At 46.8% G+C, this 26431-nt stretch overlaps 1 protein-coding gene across 1 annotated transcript in view; it reads left to right on the top strand.

Moving 5' to 3' along the window:
* SLC33A1 (solute carrier family 33 member 1) overlaps positions 1–26431 on the top strand; it is a 235993-nt gene that overhangs the window by 105675 nt on the left and 103887 nt on the right. The window contains exon 4 of the mRNA XM_086944123.1: positions 3033–3217. Coding sequence (XP_086800249.1) covers positions 3033–3217 — 185 coding nt within the window. The remainder of the gene's footprint in view (positions 1–3032; positions 3218–26431) is intronic.

Here is a 26431-nt window from a genome sequence, read left to right as displayed (position 1 = left end):
TGGGCAATTATTTCCCACACAATAAGAAAGCTATTAAATATCACCTGACTGGAGGGCTTGGCCTGGTGAACAGCAAGATGGCCATCTGCTGCATGGTATGTGGACCCAACTGATACCTTTTATTAGAAAAAAAGATGTTGCTGCAATCAGATCTGTTGTATGTCGGTGCTTGTTCCACCAGACTGAACAAGTGGTCTCTCAGTTAACGTGTTCAGTGGAAGGTGTGATTCAGGGTCATCTCTGTTGTTTCCCATCAGCACAATCCACCACTCCCTGTTCATGGACACAGGAGCTGTGGTGCTGCACAGGATCTTGAGTTGTTTGTGGCAGTCAAGTGTGAGTGGTAAATCTCAGTCCAATTGAAGGTGAACAGCAAGGCACCAGAGGAGACTTTAGCATGGACACCACTCTGCCAGAGCAACATATGACAAGGTAACTGGAGGTGCCTAAAATGGACCTGTGAATGTCCTACCTGCTTCTAGGTGCCTCGACTAGTGGCCAAACTGCTCATTGGCTGTGCTGCACAAGTACAAGTCAGTTGATGGTACTCTGGTGCAAAAGTGATTTGAGATGGGACTTGCTTTTTGAGGTTGACGTAGGGACTTAGTTACCAGTGCCGACAGGTCAACCATAGCTGATGATTGTGCTGAGAATTTACCAGTCTCCTAGATCTGCTTGGTGGACCTGTGCGGGTTAGTGTGGTGGGATCAGGAGTAAACCGAGGTTAGAGAGTTCTCTTCCATGCTTCGTGGCCTTATTTTGCAAAGGAGAAAATAAATAATACTGCTGAAGAATTCCCTCTCAAACGAAATATAGATATGGTTCCTTTTCCTTTATATTTCCCCATTCTTTCTCGACAATGGAGGTTAAGCATACTTACCATTGATGTCGGACAGGATATTGTTTTCTATCCATTGGTAACTGTAGATCTGCAGTCTATCGGCTAGCCTTCTGTAAGATTCCAGAGACTAGACCTGGACTATACTGCTTCTTAAATCCTGATTGTCAGACCAGCAGCCTCCTTCATGTCCTGTTTCCTAAAAGCCGAGGCTGTCCGTAGCATGCTCTGTCATGTAACTGTAAGTTTATTGTGCAGTTCATTAAAAACATTACATTATCAATAATGCTACTAAAATATTTCTACTTGATGTAGCAAAGCAATCAAGTCACATCATTGGATTCCCATGCATAGGAGGAATGTTAAAATGTAATAGAATTTTCTAAAAAGGCTGTGGATCCTAAATCAATGTACCCAATGTATTCTTGGCTAAATTTATAAATGTCAAACCATAGGCCAGGTGCAGATCTGCAGTGTTAAAACATTCTTTTTCTGCTGCTGCGCTTGTTCTAAACACCAGTTATCGAAAAGCTGGAAATGATAAACCTCTCCTTTCACCAGGGAGACTGACTGCAACAAAGAAAATGGGCCAAGCTTTCCTCTCCCTGATGTCAGATGCTACAAACATCCGATGATCTTTGACCTTTCCAGTGTGATGCATCTTCCCAAAGTCAAATTGACCGAAAGGGACTCTGGTGTAGGCTTTAAGCTTCATGGATATACTACCTACCAGATAAGGCTGCAGTATGTCTCTGGTGTAGGGGGTTAATAGCAGGATTGGCATGTGTTAGATTGGATGCAAAAAAAAGGGCATACATGTGTTTCTTTAAAGATCCTTTGAAAAGCCACCACAGGAGTTGGATTTCCCAAGCTGCTTGCATATTTGGTTCTTTTAACATTAGCTGAAACTTGAAGAGATCACATTTTCTTATCCTTCACCTTTTTTTTCCTACCTAGATTTCCTACCTAGATTTCCAATTTTGCAATCGGGATGTACAATTATTGCAGTACTCACTGTTAAATCAAACTGAGAACTCATCTAAATAAGTTGCATGAGTTGCATCAAGACAGATTGTTGGGGATGATTGAATCATTTCCCAACCATAGTTTGGAGTAGGTATAAATATCTTCTTGATTACTTCTAATGCCAGCTTGATCGATGGACCAGACAAATTATTAGAGAACTTGGCAAACTTTAATGACTGGGATTTTAACTTGAATTTTGCTTGACTCACAACGGTCCCATTGTCTTGAAACCAAAATCCTAAATACTTATGCAATTGAGCCCTGTTTATGTTTTAATGCGTTTTTAATAATGACCCTTTTCTGAAAACTAATACATTTGATCTGTTAATTCTCAAACTCTTATCTCAACAATAGTTAGCAAGGCGATCTAAGGTGCGATAGAAACCCTTGCTAGTTCTATCTAAGATGACTGTATAGCCTATATACAGCAGCATGGGCATCAATGCACCTAGTTTTACGAGGTAAGGCTCCTGCATTAGTTATGGTCAAAAATCTGAAATCTAGGTTGAATAAAATTGGCGCAAGGACTTCACCTTGTTTGAACCTCATTACAATCATAAAGTCTTGTATTAACAATTTGAAGTAGTCCGTTTTAGGCTCTACCCAAGGTGGCATGGTACCATGCAGGTTGAGAATAGGAGAGAGCATATGGACTAGAAGTAATTTAGTGGCCATAAAGGTTACTTTATTTTATACTGTAATTGATTGAGAAAATGGAATACGCTGCCTTTAGTGTGATCATTGGAAAGCAAATGCCACTCCTTAATGCCCTAGTACTTCTCTGCATTGAACAAGACTTTGACAATTTTTATAGTTTTAACATGGTTTCCTAACCTTTCTAGTCACACGTTTATTTTCTTAACCTCATGTGTTTGGAATTTGGAAAGAGTATTGCTCTTCTCAAATGTAGAGATGTTTTCTTGGATATTTTGGTTGGTAGATGTGGTTTAGCAAATTCCCCATTTTTGTGTTGCTTATTTCTTTTTGCTAAATGGACATCACAACTTTCAGAAGCCCGTATGCTGTGAAAAATACATTTGGACATCTGATTATAAAATTAAGTGTAAAAACTGTATTAAATGAAAAGTATTCTGAAAACAGTGAGATTTTGTGTTTTAGTGATTACACTGCAAACGTTATTAATCCAAATATATTACATCTATTGCAGGTTGGGTTCTCAGCAGCTGATGCTGTGACTGGACTGAAACTAGTTGAGCAAGGTGTCCCTAAAGAACATTTGGCTCTGATGGCTGTTCCAATGGTTCCTCTGCAGATAATTCTGCCACTCATAATTAGCAAGTACACAGCTGGTCCACAGCCATTGAACATCTTCTACAAAGCTATGCCATTTCGGTAAAGAAAACATTTGTTGCATTTTAATGTGTGTTTGAGTTTGTGGAGCCGTATTTTGGTTATTTCCATCAATTAAAATTATTCAGTGACAGGGTAGTTATTTAGACTATAATTAATTAACAATTAAGGGCTTTATTATGAGTGTCGGAGGTTCTAGGGTGGGCAGCGCTCCACCCGAGAACTATCGAAACTCACTGCCCCCCACCGATTACAAGTAGTTTCGTGGTATGCTGGGTGGGCGTCGTGGCAGCCCGCACCATGTTGTGCATTCCTTCCTGTGTAGGAATGGGGGGGGGGCAGAACATATGCCCCCCATGCACAGGGCCACAAGGGGGGCCCTACCCTCTGTTGTCGCACCACAACCTATTCATGATAGTGCGACCACCATGAAAAGAGTGGTGGTGAGGCAACTCAAAATATCCTCAGCAGTGCCGTTGCAGCATCGCCATCATATTTTGACAACGAACCGTTGCCAGATAGCCGTAGAATCCTTAATCCGCGGCGGTAGTAGCGGTCCAACCGGCACACCTATAATACTGTAGGCGGTCCTGCAGTGTCGCGGTTGTCTGACCGCCACCACAAATATGGCGGTTCCATGGACTGCAGTAGTTGAAATAAGGCCCTTGGTATTCATTTATTAAAAAATATTTAATTGATCATTAAATATGTCAATTGTATTATACTTTATTTTAAGTTCTATTTTTAGTGTAGGTTTCTAGGTTTGTGGGAGTATAGTGTGGGAACTTGGGGCCTAATTACGATGTCGGTTGGACGAGCGCCTGACCGACACCATAGTGGAATGGAACAACCTGACTACAAGTCGGCGGTTCCACCCACTGAATTAGTATGCGACTGCCCAATAGGAAAAGGGCTGTAGCACAAGCTGCATTTGAAAAATGGATCACAAACCTCTCTGCACTGTGTGGAATGCACCATGTGGTACCTGCCGCAAGGAGCAGGGATGTTTAAGGGGGGACCATGGATATCCGACAGGCTCCGTAGCGGAGGTCCATGTGGGCCCTGCTAGGGGCCCTTAAAGTTATGAAGGAAAGGTGTAAAACAACATCGTAATCCTGACAGCGAAGCCGAGGCTTGCTCTGCCGCCATTATGGGATTACTATTCCTCCCGCCGCCCCAACGGGCTCTGGGAGGCCGTCGGAAGCGAAGCGAAATTACTCAGCGGGTTTCCCTCCGACCGCCAGTATTGTAATGTGGCGGTCCGATGGAAGGGTGGACAGCCTCCGATGAGCTGTCAGATGGCTTTCTGCAGACATAATTAGGCCCTTAGTGGGATAATAGATTCATTATTTTTTATAATTGACATTTCTATTAATCATGTAAATTGTGTTTTTTAATTTCATATATAATTTTTATATTAAGAGTCGTACATTTCTGGCCAACTAATAGGATTATTTACATATGTTATGTGTTTGTAGTGAAGTACGTTCCCTACTTTTGCACAGACTGGCGTTTGAATAGTAAATTTAACATTTCAGAAGCCCAATGTTTTTCCAGCTGTTGCACAGATTGGGAATAGGGTGGGGGTTAGTACATTTTACCCGTTTTAATTCCAACGCTTTTCCTACTGTTCCACATATTGGAGTGGAAATAGTGTAGTTTTTATTTTCTTATTTAAATATTTATTTTTCACTTGTTAAAATCTATATCCGTACGATTTGTTTAATTTTCTATCATTTGTTTAGATATCAATATTGAAATTTTTTGTAATGTTTATATTTTTTTATTTTATATTTAAATATTTAATTTAGATTAATGTTTTAATATTTTGTTTCATTTAAATATAAAAGTATATATTTATATTTTCCCTTTTTATAATAGTAAATTAAAAACAATAATTCATTTCTTTAATAAATGAAAATTAAAATATTTTATTAATATTGTCAGAGGGCTTGCCAGCGACAGGATCACCTCATCTGCATAGAGGCTGATCTTGTGGCTGTCCTTCCAAAATCAGATGCTTGGGATTCCAATTTTGGATTTAATCCCTGTTAGCACTCGGTATCCCGGGTATCCGTAGTTACGCAACTGAATGTAACTACAACAGATAACTCAAGTAACTGGAACATTATCTTATCGGCGCGGGAGAGGACCTAATCGCCCCGTCTTTACCGGACACCGGGCTGCTACTGTCCATCGCAGGAGCCTAGAACGGACGTCTGACTGCCTGGAGCTTGCAGGGGCGCTGACCAGAGCCAGCAGGGGAGACCAGATTGGGACCAGAGACACCCGCTGTGAGCCTGCTCGGGCGCTGACTGGAGCCGGCAGGGGATTCCAGACTGGGATCGAGACACCCGCTGTGAGCCTGCTGGGGCGCTGACCGGAGCCAGCAGGGGATACCTGACCGCTGACTGGGAGCAGAGACGCCCCCTGTGAGGATCTGCGAGGGAGCTGCCCTCATATTGCTCGGCGAATTCTACCCGGGCTCATGCAGTAAGAGTGGAGTCCCGAGGCTAAAGGCGAGGAAAGCGGGAGACACACGACATCGCCTAGCGAGGCGGGAGGGGTTGCAGCTTAGGAGCTCTGGCCGATTTGCGGGCAACAGCGAGGTTCCTTCGGCGGACGTGACTCCCGGTGGCCCCCCTCTCATGCTGCTGCAAGGGCCCTAGGAGCGGACCTGCGGAGCAGACTTGCGGACCTACAGCCTTCTTGCGGTGCTGGCGGGGACCGAGGATCGGGCATGGGGTCTAGCATGCAGCCTGCCAGTAGTTCACTGCATCTTGCTTACTTCACTTCTTGCCTAGACCCTTGATGCCTGCAAAGCGTGATATCGGCAATACTGCACTCTCAACTCTAAGGTGCCTACTGAGCTGAAAATAACCATAAGGTATTTTATTTACTTCACTCGTCTCACATTTTTAAACCTCCATTGTTCATAAGGGCAGGGGTCACTAACTGAACCCATAAATCTCTGCCTGTACCTCCACACAGGTCCACCAAAATAGAGATAAGACTCCCTCCCAGAAGGCTAAGATCTGGGCTTACCCAAATAGAATGTGAAACTGCCCTTCCCTGCTCTCAAAGCAAGAACAACAAACAGAGGATTACGGTCTCCGACTCCCCTTCTTGGCGGCCATTTTAGACTGATCTCTCTCAGTGGCGGCCATCATGGACTAGTCAATCTCACTATTGGAGCATGACCTGAGAACCGGACACATAGACTAATTTCTACTACCGCGCACCTTACTTAGCCTGTATCGACACGCTCTTGTGATAGTGTCTGCCTTCTATTGCAGCATTTTTACATCTATTTGTTTTTATGCAATTGTTTTTTACCTGTAATGCACCGACTGCTACAACATATATTCTTGGGTGCTCACAGTGTACAACTATTTGGTTTTACGTATTTGTCCTATAACCTGTTTTTATGTAATTGTTTTACCTGTAATGCACCGATTGCTACCTCATATATTTTTAGGTGCTCATAGTCTACAACTATCTGTTTTTATGTATTGGTATTATAACCTGTAATGCACCGACTGCTATCTCATATATTTACTTATGGGTGCTCACTAGTGTCACCTGGTACATGTAACTCCTGTACTGCAACATTTGCTACCGCATATATCTTTTGGTTGCTCGCTAATGTCACTTGCGATTCATGTAACTTACTGTTGCTTTTGTATTTTGCTCCAGTATACTGACAGCACCATACTTCTACTTGTATTCTGTACATTTAGGCAAACTGCACCCGTTTAACTTTTAATTCTTAACCTCCTGTAATGCACCGATGACTCAAATCACCGCCATTCCCTTCACCCCGGACTCCACTACTCTCACCCGCAACCCCACCCCCTCCCCACGCACCAACCCTCAGACCTCCACACATACCATTAACACTCATCTCTCCCCTGACATCACAGCTCCCACCCACTCTCCTCTCTCCCCTGACATCACCCTCAACTCTGCCCCTACCAACCCTCGGACCTCCACACATACCATAAACACTCCTCGCTCCCCTGACATCACAGCTCCCACCCACAACCTAGCTCAGCTCCGAAACGACACACACAACAACAATTCCCACCCTTTATCCCCGCCCATCCTCAGTCCCCACTACCCTCTTACTAAATACGCAGTACACACTTCCTCTCTCTACTTAACTCCCCCACCTCTCAACAGGTCCACCATCAATCCCATTTCCCCCCCCCCACTCTCAGTCCTCACTACCATTACTGCACCCCCACCACCACTAACTTACACCCAGCCTCCACCTTGCTCTCTCCGCCTTCCACCAACCCCCTCTCTACCTCATCCACACCCCCCCGGCCCAAACTCTCTCTCCTCCCTAACTCCGTCCCGTACATGGACACTGACACAATGGAGCCCTGCACGAACACCAGCCTACCCCCTCACCTGCTCGCTAATTCACAGGTCAGTCATGCACCTCTGATCCCCGCTCCCACCTCTATCGCATACCCCACGCTGGACAAGATCATGGCCACCCTCATCCAGGTCAAAGCAGACTTGCACATCATCAAAGAACTTCTCTCCACAAACCCCATACAACTCTCACCCAACTCAACCCAACCCACCAAGTAGTTCAAGTGTACTAAATACACTTGAACTACTACTTCGGACTCTTAAAGAATATGCACAGACCTTTACTCCCTGTTCGATCTCTTTGTTTATTTGTATTATCTGTATTTTTGATCTACATCTATTTGTGCTGTTAGCTTTACTGACTTAGCTGTTTGACTAGGATCATGTACTCTCTCTATGTAAAGCGCTCTGATATCTGCAAAGATCTTGTTCGCGCTATATAAAACTTTCAAAATAAATAAATAAAAAATCCCAGATTTGTTGTGCTAACAGCACCATGTAGAGTGCGAAGAGGAGGTGGGACAGCAGGCAGCCCTGCCTTTTGCCACGGGCAATCGGGAACCAGCTGGAGGACATTCCATTCACGCATACGAACGATCTTGGGCCATGGTAGATGCAGCTAACCCAATTTTTTATACTTCTCCCCAACCCCGAAGTATCATGGTGTGTTGAAGAGATATGAACAGCGCACCCTATAAAACACTCTTTCAGCATCGATTGATAGGAGCTGTGCTTCTCTGCGCGATATGTGGTTGCTATCCATGAGGTGGAGAAGTCTCTTGGTATTCTCTCTCCCCTGTCGTGTGGGGATGAAACCCGCTTTGTCCGGGTCCACTAGTCCCGCCAACAGCTTAGTTTAATAAGGGTATGGGTCAATAGGACCCGCATTCTCTGGGATCTTTAGAGGCCTTGCGAATCACAGATATTGAGGCTTCCACCATGGAATGTGACTGACCCTGTGTAGAGGAAGGCCATATAGAATTGTGCCAAAAATCAGTCAGGACCTGGTGCTTTGTGCAACTTAAGGTGAGCGATTGCTGTGATCACCTCCTCAATTCGTATCGGTTGGTCAAGTTGGGTTGCGATTGTTACTGGAAGGCGGTTAACTGGTCTAATTTTCAGATAAGTGTGGGCTCCTTTATGAGTAGAGTCTGGGTCAGAGTATAGGGTCTTATAAAAAGTCTTAAACAACTCTACTATTTGCCTGTCTGAAGGTACTTCCTCCCTGGTGGACCGCCTGACCGAGTCGATCACCGCTGCCTTAGTCTTAGCTCTAAGCCTTTGCACGAGGATCCGGCCGCTACGGTCACTGCTCAGGTAAAATTCATGACGGAGCCTTAGGAGGTCATATTCCACCTTTTCCAGGTCCAAGCGTTTCAGAAGGAGCCTTTTTCATTTGCAGCTCTCTCCATATTCTCTGTGCCCCAGTGCGTTTGTGACTGGCTTCCATCTCTGCCACCTCCTGTTCGAAGCTCTGGCGCTTCTCCTGGCGGGCCCTGTACTCCGCTGCCGAAATCGCGATAAATTCTCCCCCTCATCACTAGTTTTAGCGTTTCCAAAACAGCAGCCAGGGAGTTGCTCTTTGTCATTCGTAAGCAGGTATTCTGTCTGTTTCGTGCGCATGTCCTACATAACTACCAGGGATTGTAGGAGCCTGTCCAGCAGTCGCCATCTAGAAGCGCTCAGCTGTGAGGTATCTGCCTGTATCGTGACCATGATCATCGCGTGACCGTACAAGGATCTAGGTTCAGTGGATGTGTCTCTTAGTCTAGGCGCCAGCGCTGCTGATTCTAACAAATTATCTAAGCACGTGTATGTTTTATGTGCTGCTTAGTAAAACGTATAGTCTCGTACCACCGGGTGCTGGTTTCGCCAAGTGTCCTGATGGCCATTTTCCGTTAGCCAGCACCTCCAGTCAGCCGAAAAGGCCCCTGCTTGCGTGGACCTCTTGCATGAGTGATCTAGCGCAGTGTCCATCACCAGGTTGAAGTCTCCTCCCACCAGAATTGCTGCATCTGGAGACGTCGGAAGCTCTGATAGGGCCTTAATGATAAAGAGCTCCTGTTGGGCATTCTGGGCGCATATATTAGCTAGGGTGAAGTGTGGATCCCCAATAGATTCTAAGTGCAAGCAAACGTCCCTTCACCTCTGTTACTTGTGAGACTACCTTGCCTGTGAATTTCCCTCCCAAATGGGATGGCAACACCATTCTTTTGGAGGGGCTTGAGGACCAAAATTTGTGGGGGGGGCATGTGTGCTGTGTCTCTTGGTAGGAGGTGCTTTTCCTGCAGCAGACATATGCCCCCCCCCCCCCCCCCCCCCACCCCGGAATTCTGTAGCAGGGACCGGATTGCAGTGCGTTTTACTGGGTGATTAAGGCCTCTGGCATTGAGGCTTACGATCTTCAGGTTTTTACCTATAGTTTAGCTGTGTGAGTGAGAATGTAGTACTTGTGCTTAAACGGTTTGAGGCAAATGAAAGAGGTAAGTACTATATTGTGTCAGCCTGTCTGTATCTCGAGGTTTAAACTGGGACTGTCGCGGAGGAAAGAGAAAAGGATGTCTGCAAGAGAACAAAAGAAAATCGTCAAACTCCAGGACAAAGGAACATCAGCTGTCCTGGTGCTGCTAGATTTATCGGCAGCTTTTGACACCATCTCACATGAGATTTTGGTTGAGCGTCTGACTGGGAATGGACTAGGGGGCATGGCACTGGCTTGGCTAAAGAGCTTTCTTTCGGATCGGACCCAATGTGTCACCATGGGCGATTTCCGATCCGAGGAGACCAGGATTACTAAGGGGGTGCCACAGGGCTCCTGTTTGAGCCCTACATTATTCAACATCTATGTGGCCCCCCTGGCTAATATCCTGAGAGCCTTTGGTTTCTGCCCAGTGTCATATGCTGACGATACCCAGCTGCTCTTTCCCTTTGACCATCTTACTCCAGAGGTATTACATTCTTTCTCTGAGGGGATGAGAGCAGTTTCCCAGTGGATGTCTTTGAATATGTTGCAGTGCAATGTTTCAAAGACAGAGGTCATGCTTTTCGGTGAGGCTAAGATCTGCTGGGCTCCTGACTGGTGGCCTTTAGATCTAGGCCCAGTCCCCGAGCCTAAGCAGATAGTCAAGAACCTAGGGGTACGTCTGGAACAAGAACTCAGCTTGAAGCAGCATGTTACCAACATTGTTGGATCTTGCTTTCGGACCATTGGATTGCTGCGCAGAGTTTTTCCATTGCTTCCAGACACCATCAGAAAGACCCTGGTCCAGGCGTTGGTTATCAGCCGTCTCGACTACTGTAATGGTCTCTTGCTGTCAGCTAATGAGGAGGATCTGGATAGGTTACAGGTTGTGCAGAACACCGCAGCCAGGTTGGTTCTAAATGCCCCTTCGAGAACACCTTCAAAACCTCTACTTGCCAGGCTTCATTGGCTTTCCATCCGTCAGAGAGTTGTTTTTAAGATCTGTTGTACGGTCCACATAGGACTTCATGGTTTGGGTCCCTCCTATCTGGCAGACAAGTTTGTGCTGTATGTTCCTTCTCGTGCTCTACGGTCCAGTGACCAAATGCTTCTCACGATTCCTAGGATCAAGCGGGTAAGGCAAGGGGGTAAGGCTCTGTCTGTGAGGGGTCCGAGGATATGGAATGGTCTCCCTCTCCAGCTTAGGCAGCTTGAAAATCATTTGGCCTTCAGGAAAAAGCTGAAGACGTTCTTGTTCCAGGTCTAACCACACAGTTTAAGAACTAGATTGGACCCAGGGAATTCGATCTCCTGCAAGTTTAGCAGTCAGATAGCGCGGAGATACTCCCTTGGGAGTTTATTCAAGCGCTCTACAAACCCGCAAATCAAATCAAATCAAACTACATATAAGAAACATACTGGTAACAGGTTGATAACAGTTTGTCTAAATAGAGGAGCCCAAGGGGGCCGTCAGCTGGTAAGCGTCTGGATAGCTTTGGCGCTTCCATTACCTAGTCCCTTCACAGAGTATTTCGTGGGTATCCTGGCATAGGGCAGGTGTATCCCTCAGACACTGCCTGGATTGCAGTCTCCCATCATCGATACAGTTCAGCTCATGGAGAGACCGCCTGATCCAGTGAGCAAGTTAATTACCACTTTTCTTTCTTTCACCATTGTCTCTGTCTGGTTTATGGTTGGAGGAGGGCTTCCCAATCTTGTGCCTGAGGGGATTGTTGTTTCTAGGGCCCTCTGGGGGCTTGCCTCCTTATTCCTATGCTATAGACTCTGTAATACCCAGGACCTCCTGAGCTTCCTTCAGGGATCTGAGCTGCCTTGCTTCCCTTTGTACCAAAAGATGACCCGGAAAGGGTGCCCCAGGAATACGGTATCACCTTCTCGCTGAGATGTTTCGTGACTGACTGGAATTCTCTTCTTTTATAGAATGTGGTCATGGAGAAGTCCTGGAAGAAGGTTGGCATATGCCCTCGGAACTGCACTGGATAGGCGTCTCTTGCAAGACGAATGATCGTTTCTTTGTCTTGGAAGTCGTACACACATGCTAGCATGTCCACTGGGGGAGCTTTGCTACCTCTTGGCAGGCAGACCTGGTGTACCCGATCAATCTGGATGTCAGAGCTGTGTTCATTGCTTAGTATATGATGGAAAATGGTGAGGACATAGGCACGTATATTGTCCCCCTCTGCGTGGGTCGGCACCACTCTGATGCAGACATGGTTTCTTCTTCAGCGATTTTCCAGGTCTTCTGCCTGACCAGACCACTCCATATGCTGCTCCATCAGACTAATGATATCTTGCGGCATCATTTCGATCTCCTCGTCTCTGCTGGTGTGCCGCTCTTCTAAGACTATTCTCGTTCTCTCACCTCCTCTAGATCTTTTCTCACCTCCTTCAGGTCGGCCAAGAATTGACCTTTTATTTCTTGCAGGTCCTCCCGGAGGGACATGAAGAGTGCAGTCATAAATGCTTTTGTGGCGGGGCCATCCGCCCCATCTTGTTGCCCTTCTTTGCCCTTGGCTGCTCCTTATGAGTATCCCAGTATGGGGTGTTTCACCTGCATTTCTCTCACGGAGCGCTCCTTTGTTTACCTGAGCCACGGTCATTGGGTCTGCCCCTTTTTTCATCTCTGGTGAGAAGCGGGTTGAGGTGCAGTTCTTTGTGGGCTTGGCTCTTCTTTGCTGCTCCTCCAGTTCCCTTCGTAAGCTGTTGTCTGATGCTGTGGCCCGCTATGCTGATAAGCTCCCAGTGACCAGGTTGGTGTGTCGCTTAGGCTTGAGCCTGCCTGTGATGGCTTCTGTGCTATGTCTTCCTGTGATGTAGCTGTGTCCCGTAAGGTGGTTATGCGTGGTGTGGCTTCTGAGCTTAGCAACGGTTCTCGTGGGCCGTGGTCGCAATCTCCTGCCTCTCGTGCCTATTGTGTTTAAGTTGTTGTATTGCACCCCGTGCCTTGTCTTCCTTCTTCTCTGGGGCGCTTTGGGCCTTGCATGCGGAGATGATCAGGCAGATGCCACTCCTCGTTTGGAGGCAGTGCCCCACCTTGAGCGGTCTCTGAGTCGCCGGACCTGTGAGCCTAAGCCAGAAGCCATGGTGGGGCAGGCATCTCCACCAATTGTTCGCAGCTTATCTGGATTCTTGTGTTATTTATTATTCAGTGCTGCTCTCCTGCCTTTTTGTAAGGTGCGAGGGAAGCCCACCCGCCATGCCTCAACGGCCCCCGGGAGAGTCTAATCGTTGGTGCAGATGAGTGGGAATCAGAAAGGAGTGCACCCGCCTCCCGCAGTCAAGCCACGCCTCATATCCTGCCCTACCTGGGCTGTGCGGTGCCTCCAGTGTGCTCCTTTTGTCTGCGGTTCCCTTGCAGGGGAATCTGCTGCTGCTGGAGACCTCTGCTAGCTGCGGTGCAAGGGCCCGGCGTGGTCTGTTCAATCGCTGCCGGAGGGATGTGGCAGGAGACGGCGCCCTTCTCCTAGGGCGATATTTAGCCTCTGCTGCTTCCTCAGTGGGCCTCTCTCTCTCTCTCTCTCTCTCTCTCTCTCTCTCTCCTCGTGCACCGCCTCAATCTCAGGCGCCTCTCACCTTCGGCTAGCCCCCTTATTCGAAGATCATCCGCCTCCCAGCTATTGTTGCGCCCACACGTTGCACTGACTGCACCATGGTCGGCGGTTCCTCCGGTGCTGTGCCACACTTCCAGGGGCTCTCAGGCCCGCTGCAGTGTTGTTCGGTCCGGCGTGGAAGCCCAGGTCTCACTCCTCAGTGGCCCGGTACCCGAGGCCTCTGCGCTGTACTCTTCTGGGATAACGAGGCTGGGCCATGCCTTTCTCCCCAGCCACCCCCCGGAGCTCAAGGACACCGCAACCCAGCCCTCCAGGTAGCTCCACCGTCGCAGCAGAGGCTCCAGGGCAGGACCAGTGATTTTCCCCGTCTGCAGTGTCTCGTGGGAGAGAGCTATGTGATATATGAAATGAATGAAATTAAATGAAATATAAAGAAAAATGCTATTCTTTTTTTATAAATGATGTAAAGTTAAAAAATTTACTTTTGAAAATAACCAACACTAGCAAAAGTGGTGGACTTCAAAAGAGTCAGATTGACTATTCTAATTCCACTTCAAACAAACTTAAGGAAAGTGCTGAACTCGTTACTGAGTAATTCGATATGGGAAACATCCTGAACAACGAGTTCCCGAGTCACGAAAGCGTAACAACGACTTGCCTGAACACCGACTCAGCCTTAACCACGCATGTGCGTGGTTAAGGCTGGTTCGGTCTAGTGTTCGGGCAGGGCGGAGTTACGCTTGCGTCGTAGTTCAGGACAAACCTGCCTGCTCTATTTCCGTGTGTACCTAGAAAGCACTATTTCCGTGTGGAATTAGTTAAAAGCACATCTGGTATGTATCCATCTGCACTGCCCCCAAAACAATGCCTGAAGTGAAGCGTCCTTATTTGCCCTCCTCTGAGCTCCACTTTGCCAAACAGCCAGCCTGCTACATCCGAAAAAAATGGCTGGTCGGAATAATCTACAAAGCAGAAACTGACTGACTAATATTTTCTAAACATCGCAAGTTAAGAGGAGCGTCACAGAGTACCAGGTAAGAGAGTTTCATTTTCGGGGGTGGGAGGTTTAGGGTTACATTTTAAGGGGTTGGGGTTTAGTTAATAGGGTAATCCTGTTTAATTTTAGAGCGGCGGAATTCGTTTTTAGAGGGAAGGGTGTTTGGAGTATAAATAAAGGGTTTTGGAGGCTTCGGTATTCGTTTGTAGTGGTTGGGGTTAGTTTAAAAGCAAACACGTTCACCCATACACCCTTTAGAGTATGGGAAAAAAGTTTTAAAAGGGTGGGAGGATTGGGGTAATAGTTTAAAAGCATTTTTTTTAAAACACATTCCTTTACCACGAAATTTCGTGGTAAAGGAATGCGTTGTAAAAAAAATCGTGGTTTAGACGAGGTCGTGGTTGCGACCTCGTTGTTAGGGAAGTCGTGGTTGGGGCAATCGTTGTTGCGATATAGAATCATTCAATATACCATTCCAATTTCTAATCATTTTTAAAAATGTGTTTAAATTTCTTATAACATAAAGATATTAACCCATATTTTACATAAAATGTATTACATTGTACATAAAAATCATCACAGTAGAAAGAAAGAAAATGTAATAATTGAAAAATAATTTAACAAATATAAAACTAACTAAATACATTTAAAATAGATTTTCATCCCTGTTACCCAAAAAACACCATCACAAATGCAATTAAATGAAAACTAAAAAAGTAACATTAAAATAGTAAGTAACCAAAATGCAAGCAAATACATGTAAAATTAAATGTAAAACATTTATCAAATACACATATTAATTACTAAAATGTCCACCACCATTAAGTAATTTTTTTAACTTAAAAAAACTAATTACAAAAAATTATTTTCAATAAGTTCCCAACCTATTCCCCATCAAACCCTGCAGCCAACTATTACATTAATTTTTCTATAGTTTAGTTACTAATTTATAAATTCCACTTTAAAAATTACAAAATACACTTAAATAATTTACAGAATTTTTTGTATGTGGTATTGCCCTTGAAAGGGTATTAGATTTAAAATACATTGTGATCAGACTAATAGCATGAGATGATGAAAACTAGCAAAAGTAGTCTTAAATCTTCAGCAGATTATTTTTGGAATTTTTATGGTATAACTCATCTAAATCCAGACCCATCACTCCAGCTATTCAGCTATATAATATTAAAGCTGTGGGAAATTCCCTTTATTGAGTAGAGCTCAGGGACAATGTGCAGTTATATAACCTTAATATAGAAGAAAATACTTTTAGGTGATTTTGGGTGAATTTACCACAGAACACCCGCATGCTACTGTTATTTTTAGATCTTGATATTTTTCTGAAGCAAATATCAGACCAGTCTTTTTGGTGAAGATTATGGTATAAAGAGGGATTGTCACTGTATCGATGTAACCCTTGGCTGTTTCCTGTTGGCGAAACCAATCATAACCTGCACAGATCCTGGTTGTGAATAAAAAAAATTAAAAAAGAATTCAATTTAATCTATGCCCATATTGGACATCCTTATCAGGGATTGAAGTGTAACAGAAGAGTGTACTTTGTGTCATTTGTGCATCAATTAACCCTTAAAGCAACAATTAGCCCGGATACCCCCCTACAAAGTCCCATGACTTAATTTGGTTTGTGATTTGATAATGTCTGTTGGTCTGGAAGAACAGGAGACAATCCCCAGCAACATTTACTAGAATTCTGGGGGTGTTTACGATAGTGGTAGGTCGGACCACCGACTGCTATCGCGGTGGTCAAGAGAACCCCCGACAAGCAGTCAGCGGTCTGACTGCCACATTAGGCTGCGACCCCTGGACTGGCAGTCGCAAAGTGCTCCTTTTCACATTGGCCTGTGGTGCGGCCCAGGAAAAGGGCTGCAGCAGAAGGCACAGTGAAAAGGATCACTTCCTGCATGTCCATGGACCATTTGCCATGCACTATATGGTACATGGCACTCGGTGAATTGAGGTGAGTGGGGGCACTACATGTGCCCCCAGGGCCACTTTGTAGTGGCACAGAAGGGGGCCCTGTTTCCAGCAGCCTGTACATGGTGGTGTTCTCGCCATGAACAGGCTGTCTCTCGACAGCGGTGCCTGGATTGACACTGGTGCCATTCTAGGCCTTTGCACTCTGGGCCGAGACTCCAACGGTCGCCCTGTTGGGATCGGATCAGAGGCAGCTGTCTGGACTCCGCCCACTCTGGGTCCCACTGCCAGCATTAGCATGCTGCAGTTGAACTGAAGGGCTTTCAGGTGTTGAACCCCCACTAAAGGTTTGGGGGTGTGCGATCCAACCGCCATCATTATCGGCCCCTTTGTTTCTGAAGAGGAAATCACTAACTTTAAACATGGACCTTCACACCACATTTTTTTCTATTTTAGTTTTAATTGTATTGCTTATGAGCCCTTTTTAGGTTTTGCCTAAGCGAAAGCTACGCACTGCGCAGCTTTTTCGCGCAGGCGAAAACCTTATGTTTACAGTAGAGTGGCTTGGGAATCCGCCCTCTGTTCCATTGGCTAGCTCCATAAATGGAGGCTAGCCATTGGAACAGAGATCTGTCCGTCATGGCCGGACCAGATTTGTGGGCGTTCCCGCGATTTCTTCCCTCTCCACCCCTTTCCGATCGTCATTGCGGCGGTGGGCGTGTGCAATTTTTTTTTTTTTGGTCTTGCCATGTTTCCTTAATTTCCACTGTGTCTTTTACAGGGGTGGGCTGTGCACTGAGGCCGCTGATCAGGTAAGCAGCATTTTTTATACTTTTGTTTTTATCCCGTTCCCGACCCCCCCCCCTCCCGCTCTCCGTGTTCCTGCCCCTGCCCCCCTCCCGCTCTCCGTGTGCCCGTTCCCGCACCACTTGTAAATGCTTGTTTACAGTGTGCGCAGCCACTAAGTCTCCAGTTCCGGGACTAAGACAAGGGAGGCAGTGGGACTGACCGGGAGTATGGCAGTGCGAGATGCAAGAGGTACCCGGAGAGAGGGGGGCGATGGGAACACACATTCAGAGTCACACTTTGATTTCCGCCGCAGCCCGGAGGAAACTCCGAAAGAAGATGTCCGGCCCGCCGCCTGGTTGTGGGCGGGGCCGGGAGGACGTAGTTTCCCGTCACCTGTGCGCTTCTCCCCTACCTGTCCATGTTATGCTGCTCTCCTGTACGTCTCCCCCAAGAGTTGCTTTCTAATCCATGTGCTCCTCCCCACCCGCTCCATGACGTTCTTTCGCCTGTTGCTTCCCCCTAACCCCGACCTCCATGTTACTTTCTGCCACCCGCACCCTCTGTGTTGTTTCCCCACCCTCATCCTTTGCGATTCTTCATTCCACCTGCACACTACATGTTGTATCACCCTACCCAATTCCCTTTGTGATGCTTCCATCCATGTGCATCCTTTGTGATTCTCCTCTTCACGCGTGACATCAATCTTGCCGTCCCCCCCACTCCCCCCACCTTGTGATGCTCCGGAGATGCTGTAGATCATTGCTAAAAACCAGTGGCAAAATCAATGAGTCCCAAAGGCCATTTCTGTTGGTTTTGTCAATACTTGTTCTTCAAGCATCTTTATACCTCAGCGGCAAGAAATACATGTGAAATTTCTTTTTTTTAAAATAGTTTTGTTACAGATTGTCTGCTACGTTTGCCTCCAAAATAGGCACCCTGCCTTACATAATTATACAATGACCAGTGTGAACTGGAAGCGATGCATTGTCCATTATAATACTGTTTTTTTACACCCAAAGTCCAGAAAATGTTTAACAAAGAGTAAAAAAAAAGGGCTCAGTTATAGTTTTTGTGACATGAAAACTGCACATTAGGCCACAGAAATTGACGTTAGTGGTACGTATACATTTAGTTATATCCCTTACTTTCTGGCACGGACAAGGCTTTGTGTTGTGCTCTTAATGTACTGTGACTATGTGGTACTTTCTAAATCCCCCTCTTGGGTGGTTAATCTACTGCTGCACCCCTTGGGTGCCTTCACTTGGCCTCATGTTGAGCTCCTTTGGTGCTGACCATTTTCTGCAGATAACACAAGCCTGTTGGAAATAAAGTGCATTGTGACTTGCTTTCCCCCATCTCTCACAGGCTGCTTTGTGCAAAAGTATTTTACACCCTTTGACACCTGTCTCTTGCCTGTGAAGAACCCTGTCCCACATTTGAGTTAGTTTCACAGCCCAGCTATCTCACACCTACCTACTGTCTGCTGTTCCTCTGTGACACCTCGCTATTGTCTGCAGCACTCCCTTTCACCAGTGTACATCATTGCAGCCCCTTTCACACTTGTTTGTTGCCTGTACAATCCCTTGTACACCTGATGTTACACAAAGAGCTTCTCCCACCCAAACCTACCCATTATCTACACACTCCCTCTCAGACTTCTTGCTGTGTACAACCCTTTTCACACTCCTCTTTTATCTGCACAATCCCTCTCTCTCACTCCTACATCATCATCTCTCTCCCCAGTCTGTCACCTTTGAAGTCCTTTTTACACCTGTTGGTTACCTATGCGGTCGGTTCATCTCTAACAACAGTGTATAACTTGCACAGGGGGGCTCTGTGTGGGTGTGTGGTGGGCTCTGTGTGGGTGGGTGTGTGGGGGGCTCTGTGTGGGTGTGTCGGGGGCTCTGTGTGGGTGTGTGGGGGGGCTGTGTGTGGGGGGCTCTGTGTGGGTGTGTGTGTGGGGGGCTCTGTGGGTGTGTGTGTGTGGGGGGGCCCTGTGTGTGTGGGGGGCTCTGTGTGGGTGTGTGTGGGGGGGCTCTTGGGTGTGTGTGTGGGGGGGCTCTGGGTGTGTGGGGGGGCTCTGTGGGTGTGTGGAGGGCTCTGGGTGTGTGGGTGGCTCGCAGTGTGTGTGAGGGCTCGGTGTGTGGGGGGGGGGCTCTGTGTGGGTGTGTGTGTGGGGGGCTCTGTGGGTGTGTGTGTGTGGGGGGGCCCTGTGTGTGTGGGGGGCTCTGTGTGGAGGGGCTCTGTGTGGGGGGGCTCTCTGTGGGTGTGTGTGGCATTTGCGAGAGATTAAGCTATTGGCATTGTAAATGACAATGCCATTTATTTATCGGTTTTCAAAATGAACACATAAATAAAAAAATTGTCATTTACAATGCCAATAGCTCTAACTTTTCCAAAGGCGAAACCGTTGCATTGTAAATGCTTGTTTGGATATAAACTCACTTCCGGTGGCCAGGCAGTTATTCTTAAAGTTTAGATATAGTATTCTGCCTATTAAAAGCATCTGTACAAAATGATACAGTACAGACCCCATTTCATATCTTCCTGGCATGTAATCCGACCAAGGAAATGGTAGCTCATAGATTATTTTTCGTTTGCCAGGTTTAATAGGTGCAACGTAGGAATGGATTAGTTACTTACCAGTAATCCTAGTTCTCTTCCAGGGGGTATCCTCGTCAAAGTCCTAAGCACTAGAATACTCTCGCCCATGTGCGGGACCCCGGAAACACAATCATATATGTGACCCACATATATGTATCTCCATAAATATATATAATAAAAAGCAAAAACAGCCTTACACACACTAGAGCTGAATAATGCTGTAAGGACTTCCTATTATATCATAAAGAATACATTAGAAACAGGGAAAAACAACAGCAGAACATGTTTAAAAACTGTGTTAATACTTAGCACAAACTCTCAAATAGGACTGACAGCATTGACAGCTCCCAGGCTGCATTGCAGAAAACATAGGCTGAAAAGCTAACTCATAGCAACATAGAAATAAACTGGCACTGTGCCTTTAAGGCAGTCATGACCCCCTGCTTCCCATCATGCCTCAGGGGTGACAGTTAGGTCAGTTGTTCTTTGCGGTGACTCAAAAGCCATAACACAAAGAGTTGACATGACCTTTAAAAATACAATGATCCTTTGCCCCGGGAGGCGGGAGGGTTGCTTATGACTTTGATGAGGATACCCCTGGAAGAGAACTAGGATTACAGGTAAGTAACTAATCCTTCTCTTCCAGGGGATCCTCATCAATGGTCTTAAGCACTAGAATAGAATAGTGAGCCTAACCTCATTCCCCTGCGGGCAAAGGAAACCGAACGGTAAATTAACCAACCAGCTCAGTTAACTAAGTTTGGATAGAGATCTTACTATCCAAATAGATTCCTCAAGGAGGCCTGGTCTACTTGAGTATCGGCCCTGGAATCTGATTCTAGACAATAATGCCTTGTGAAAGTGTGAACCGATCTCCAGGTTGCTGCCTTGCAAATCTCCACCATTGGAACATCATGCAAGAAAGCTACTTTGGCTGCCTTTCCCCTAGTGGAATGTGCTTTAGGAGACAACAAAAGGGGTTTATTTGCCTAATGGTAAGCCAATATTATACAGGACACTATCCATCTTGAAATGGATCTCTTGGAGGCTGGAAAGCCAGTTCTCATGGCACCATAATTCAAAAACAATTGATCCGATTTCCTTATACCCTTCGTACCCTCCAAAAAGAATTTGAGCACTCTTTTAAATTCTAAGGAGTGAAGAGACCTCTCCGCAGGAGTTGCTGGATTGGTAAAAAAAAAAGGGTAGGAAGACCGTCTGATTAATATGAAAATCCGATGTAACCTTTGGCAAAAAAGCAGGGTGAGCCCATAACACTACCCTGTTGTGGTGAAACACAGTATACGGCTCTTTTGCACACAGCGCTTGGATCTCACTTACTCTGCCCGCTGACGTTATTGTCACCAGAAAAGCGGTCTTCCATGTCAGGTGCTGCAATGTGGCTTTATGAATGGGCTCAAAAGGAGGACCCATCAATCTACACCACACCAGATTCAATTCCAAAGGAGGAGAAGAAGTTCGAACCAGGGGATGCACTTTCTTCAACCCCTGTAGGAAATCCTTAACCACCTGCAATTGGAAAAAAGTAGGTTGGTTGGGGGATTTTCTGTATGCCGGAATCACTGACAAGTGAACCCTGATCGAGGAATATTTCAAACCCGCTTTGGTTTGTTCATAACCATTTTGATCCTACAAAAGGGCAGGAGGAGGTCATTCTTCCTTACCTCCTTTATTTAGCCAAAGGTAGAATCTCTTCCACTTAAAAGCACACAACACTCTTGTGGAAGGTCTCCTAGCCGCAGGACCTCAGGAGCCATGCTGCCAAGTTCAGTGAAGGAAGGCTGGGATGGAGAATCCTCCCGTCCATTTTGGTCAGCAGGTCCGCTCTGTAAGGCAGTCTCCTGTGGGGGAGTACCGACAACTGCAGAAGGTCCGGGTACCACCACTGACTCGGCCAGTCTGGAGCTATCAGAATCATCTTCATGTTGGTTCTGATGAGCTTGGACACCACCTTCGGGATCGGAGGCAGAGGAGGAAAGGCGTATGTAAATGGCTCTGACCAATCCATAAAAAGTGCAATCCCCCTTGTCCCTGGATGGTGGAATCTGGATGCAAAGGCGTGGCATTTTTTGTTTTTGTCGTCTGCAAACAAATCTATTGATGGACGACCCCACTGTTGGAAAATATCTGCCACCACCTCGTCGTGTAGCACCCAGTCTGGCTGATCTTCGAAGTGCCGACTGAGCGCATCTGCTCACACGTTTTTCTCCCCTGGAAGGTGCACTGCCACAATGGAGAGGTTCTGAGCCAGAAGCCAGGGCCGGGTCGCTTGAGCCTCCAGGGATAGAGGGCGAGAGCGCGTACCACCCTATTTGTTTAGATAATACATGGTGGTCGTGTTGTCTGTTTGGATCAGGATCGAGTTGGACGTGATCGATGGCCATAAAGCTTTCAGACAAAGATGGACTGCTCGTAGCTCCAACATGTTTATGGTAGGACTGCTCTTTTGTGGACCACCAGCCCTGCATCTGATGGCACCCCATGTGTGCCCCCTATCCTTGCTGAGATGCATCCGTTATCAAAGATTGCACTGGAAGAGGTTGATGGAAAGGGACTCCCACCAATAGGTTCTGCAGCTGAGTCCACCACATGATGGACGACTTTGCTGCTTGAGAGTGCACAAATCGGTCCTCCCAGCGACTCGTTGCGTGGTCCCACTTGTCCTGTAGATTTTGCTGCAACGGTCTCATTCTGAGCCTGGCGTTGGGAATGAGAAATATGCAAGAGGCCATTGATCCCAGCAGATATGCCACTTACCGGACTGTTGGGCGATCTCTCTGGAGAGTAGCTTTGCACTTCTGCTGCATTGAAGAAGGTCTCTCCTCCGAAGGAAACTCTCTTCCTTTGTTTGAATCCAGAGTTGAGCCCAAATAATGGATTGTCTGGGTGGGCCGGTGAACTGACTTCTTCCTGTTCACATGAAGCCCTAGTCTGTGGAGCAGATCCAGACTGACTTGAAAATCGTTCCATAATTTTTGAGGAGATGTCCCTTTGAGGAGCCAATCATCTAAGTAAAGGTAGACAAACAGACCTTTTCTGCGTAGGGCCACCGCCACCACTGCCATGCACTTGGTAAAGACTCGTGGAGCAGATTTCAGTCCGAAGGGTAAGACTTTAAACTGATAATGCTTGCTGCCGACCACGAATCGAAGGTAATTGCGATGACGTGGAATGATGGGTACATGGAAGTGTACATCTTGGAGGTCCACCAAACACATCCAATCTCCTACTTGTAGATGTGGATATATTTGATGAAGGGGCAACATGCAAAACTTTTCCTTCACAATGACTTTGTTTAGCAAGCGAAGGTCGAGGATAGGTCTGAATTTGTGCTCCTGATCTCTTTTGGGCACAAGAAAGTTCCTGGAGTAAACTCCCTTCCCTCGTTGCGCGGAAGGAACCTCTTCTATGGCCTTTTTTCGCAGAAGGGTTACCACTGCCTGCTGAAGCAACTTTAACTGGTGAGGACGAGATATTTTCGGAGTATTGTCCTTTGGAGGCCCACGAAAACGTAGTGCGTATCCATTGCGCAGTATACTGAGCACCCAATGATCTTTTTTTTATGCTGCACCACTCTTCCAGATGATGTGAAGCACTTCCTCCCACTGGAGTGGGCAAGGGCGCCAGAGGAAGCTCCTGCTCATTACTTCCCTGCCGATCTGGCCGTGTTAGAGGACTGTTGCTGATGACCTCCTCTACCTCTGTTGGACTTACGGCCTTGATACTGCGATTTGCCTTGGTTTTTGTTCTGGGACCATTGAGGGGTTTGAACCCTCTGTTGGTAGCCCTTGCGTTGGTTGGGTCTATATCATCGTTTAAACTCTTTTTTTCTTCTCTAATCCAACTGCTCTGAGGGTATCGACCTCTGCTTTCATTCTACCCATTTCCTCATCTGTATGGGTGCCAAACAGGGAGGAGCCGGAAAAAGGGATATTTAAGATCCTCTGTTGAGCATCTGGCTTGAGAGCTGTTAGTCTCAACCAGGAGGATCTCCTGGCGCACATTCCATGCGCATATGAGTGCGCCGACAGTGTAGCACCATCCGCTGCTGTGCTAATCACTTGGTTGGCAACAAGGTACTCTTCCTTGATGACCTCCTCAAAATCCCTCTGATCTGCCTTTGGTAATTTTTCCTTGAAGCGGTCCAAGGAGTCCCATAAGGCTCTGTCATAGTGACCTAGTAAGGCGGCTGCACTAGAGACTTTGAGCGATGGTGCTACAGACCCGCAAACCTTCCGTCCCCAAGAGTCCTGGGACCTACTTTCTTTATCCGTTGGGACTGACTAAGACGCAGCTACTGCATGAGTTTTCCTCGTTGCCACAGTTATAAAAGAGTCCGAAGGCAGATCTGATTTTAAGAACACAGGGTCTGTTGCTGCCGGCTTGTATTTCTTTTGAATCCTCACTTGTGCAGCCTTAATCGTAGCTGGTGTGAGGAAAATGTCCATCACCGGTTCCAGAAGACCGGGAACCAGAGGAAGCAACGGACGAGAAGCTGCTCTCTGATTAAGAGTCTCAGGGGTTGGCATTTCGATGTTCAGCTTCTGAGCCCCTCTCTGAAGCACATCATGATATGTGTTAATGTCATCTATCGGTGATACTCTTGACAAAGGGCTATCCGATAGAGTGGGTGAATAGTCCGTCTTCGAGGATTGAGTGGAAGAGGAAGACAACGTAGGTGACCTTCTCCTTTTGCGATGGGTACTATGTCTGTGCTCCCGTGACCTGCCCACGTGTTCTCCACGTCTGGGCGAGGGCGATCTATCCACTTCCTGCACCAATCTTTGCAGAGGTGATCTATGAAGAGGACTGGCGTATTCTTGCATCTGTCGGGATGCTCCTGTATCTTTACTCCTATGATGTAGGGAAGGAGCCATCTTGGGGACAAATGAACAGCAGGGATAGCATCTCTGTGCTGCGAAGGAGATTTATGACTTGGTCTGCCTGAATGCCTTTCTGGTGAGGCAGATGTAGAATGCCCCACTGAAGGAGGTCTTGAAGAGTGAGAAGATGAGTGTCAACATGCTGATTCTGTCAGTGGAACAACAGATCCTTCGCCAGACCTCACTGATGTGTCTCGACGTCCGGCGTGTGACCTGCTCTGACTGAGCCCTTCTTGACGCCGACCTGGACCTCCTTCTCGACGTCTATGTCCGGCCTGGTATTGTACCCGGACTCTCTGTTCCTCGACGTCGAGTGCCTTGCAGACTACGCCGGACCATCACTTTGTCTCGATGACAAACGCCGATGAGCCCACGGCGGCGTAGGGGTTCTGCTCCTCGACGCCGATAGTCGCCGTGTTGACAACGGCGGAGGGCTCTTCTTCCTCAACACCGATCGTCACCGAGACGACGGTGGCGAAGGGCTTCTAATCCTCAACGCTGATCATCGTCGAGACGACGACAGAGGGCTTCCGATCCTCAACGCCGATAGTCGCCGGGTTGACTAAAGCGGAGGACACCTGACCCTCTGCGATGATCGCCGATGGACTGACGATGACTATGGGGTACCTGCCCTCAACGCCAAACTTCGAACTGACTACAGCGTGGAACTTCTGCTCCTCGACACTGATCGTCGCCGGGTTGAAGACGGCGGAGGGCTGTTACTCCTTGTTGATGATGGTGGAGGGCTTCTGCTCCTCGATGCCAATCGTCGGCGGGTTGACGACGGCAGAGGATCACAATATTCGACGTACCTGAATGACGATGCCTTCTCGACAGCGAGCCTGCCGTCTATGGTCTTTTCCTGGACAAATGACCCACCGGTGGTAGATTTTTCAGCGCCAAACCCGACGCTGAAGCAGAAGAGCGAGGGACTTTGGTTCTGGATGGAGCTCTCGCCCTCTTGGAGCCCTTCCTCACCGGTGATCTGCCTCTGGAAGATGCCTTCTCTGCCAGCCCATAAAGACTGATCCTTTCTCTGTCTTTTAGAGTCCTTTTGGAGAGGGACTGGCAATGAGGACCAGTCTTGGGGACATGGTCCTTAGGTAAACAAAGAATACAGACCTCATGAGAGTCTGACCTGGCCTTGGGCTGGTCAAAAAGAGATGGCATTTTGAGAGGAAAACATGCCCAAAACTGTCAAAAAAGGACAGAACCTTACTTCAAAAGATGAGACGTCAAAGTAAGTCAAACATTTCCAAAAAAGTGAAGATTATTTCTGACTAAAATCAGAAAGTGGAGCTGTGCAACCATGAACCTTCCTGAAGGAGCCGGAAAGAACTGACCTAACTGTCACCCCTGAGGCATGATGGGAAGCTGGTGGTCATGACTGCCTTAAAGGCAGGGTGCCAGTTTATTTCTTTGTTGCTATGTTAGCTTTTCAGCCTTTTTAGGCTATGTTTTCGCAAATGCAGCCTGAGGGCTGTCCATGCTTTCATTCCTATCTGAGAGTTTGTGCTAAGTGCTAAGCATTAAAACAGTTTTAAACATGTTCTGCTGTTATTTTTCCTTGTTTCTAATGTATTCTTTATGATATAATGGGAAGTCCTTACA

The sequence above is a fragment of the Lissotriton vulgaris genome, chromosome 11, assembly GCF_964263255.1.
Source record: "Lissotriton vulgaris chromosome 11, aLisVul1.2, whole genome shotgun sequence".
Taxonomy (NCBI): Eukaryota; Metazoa; Chordata; class Amphibia; order Caudata; family Salamandridae; genus Lissotriton; species Lissotriton vulgaris.
This window is presented reverse-complemented; position numbering and strand designations above follow the sequence as displayed.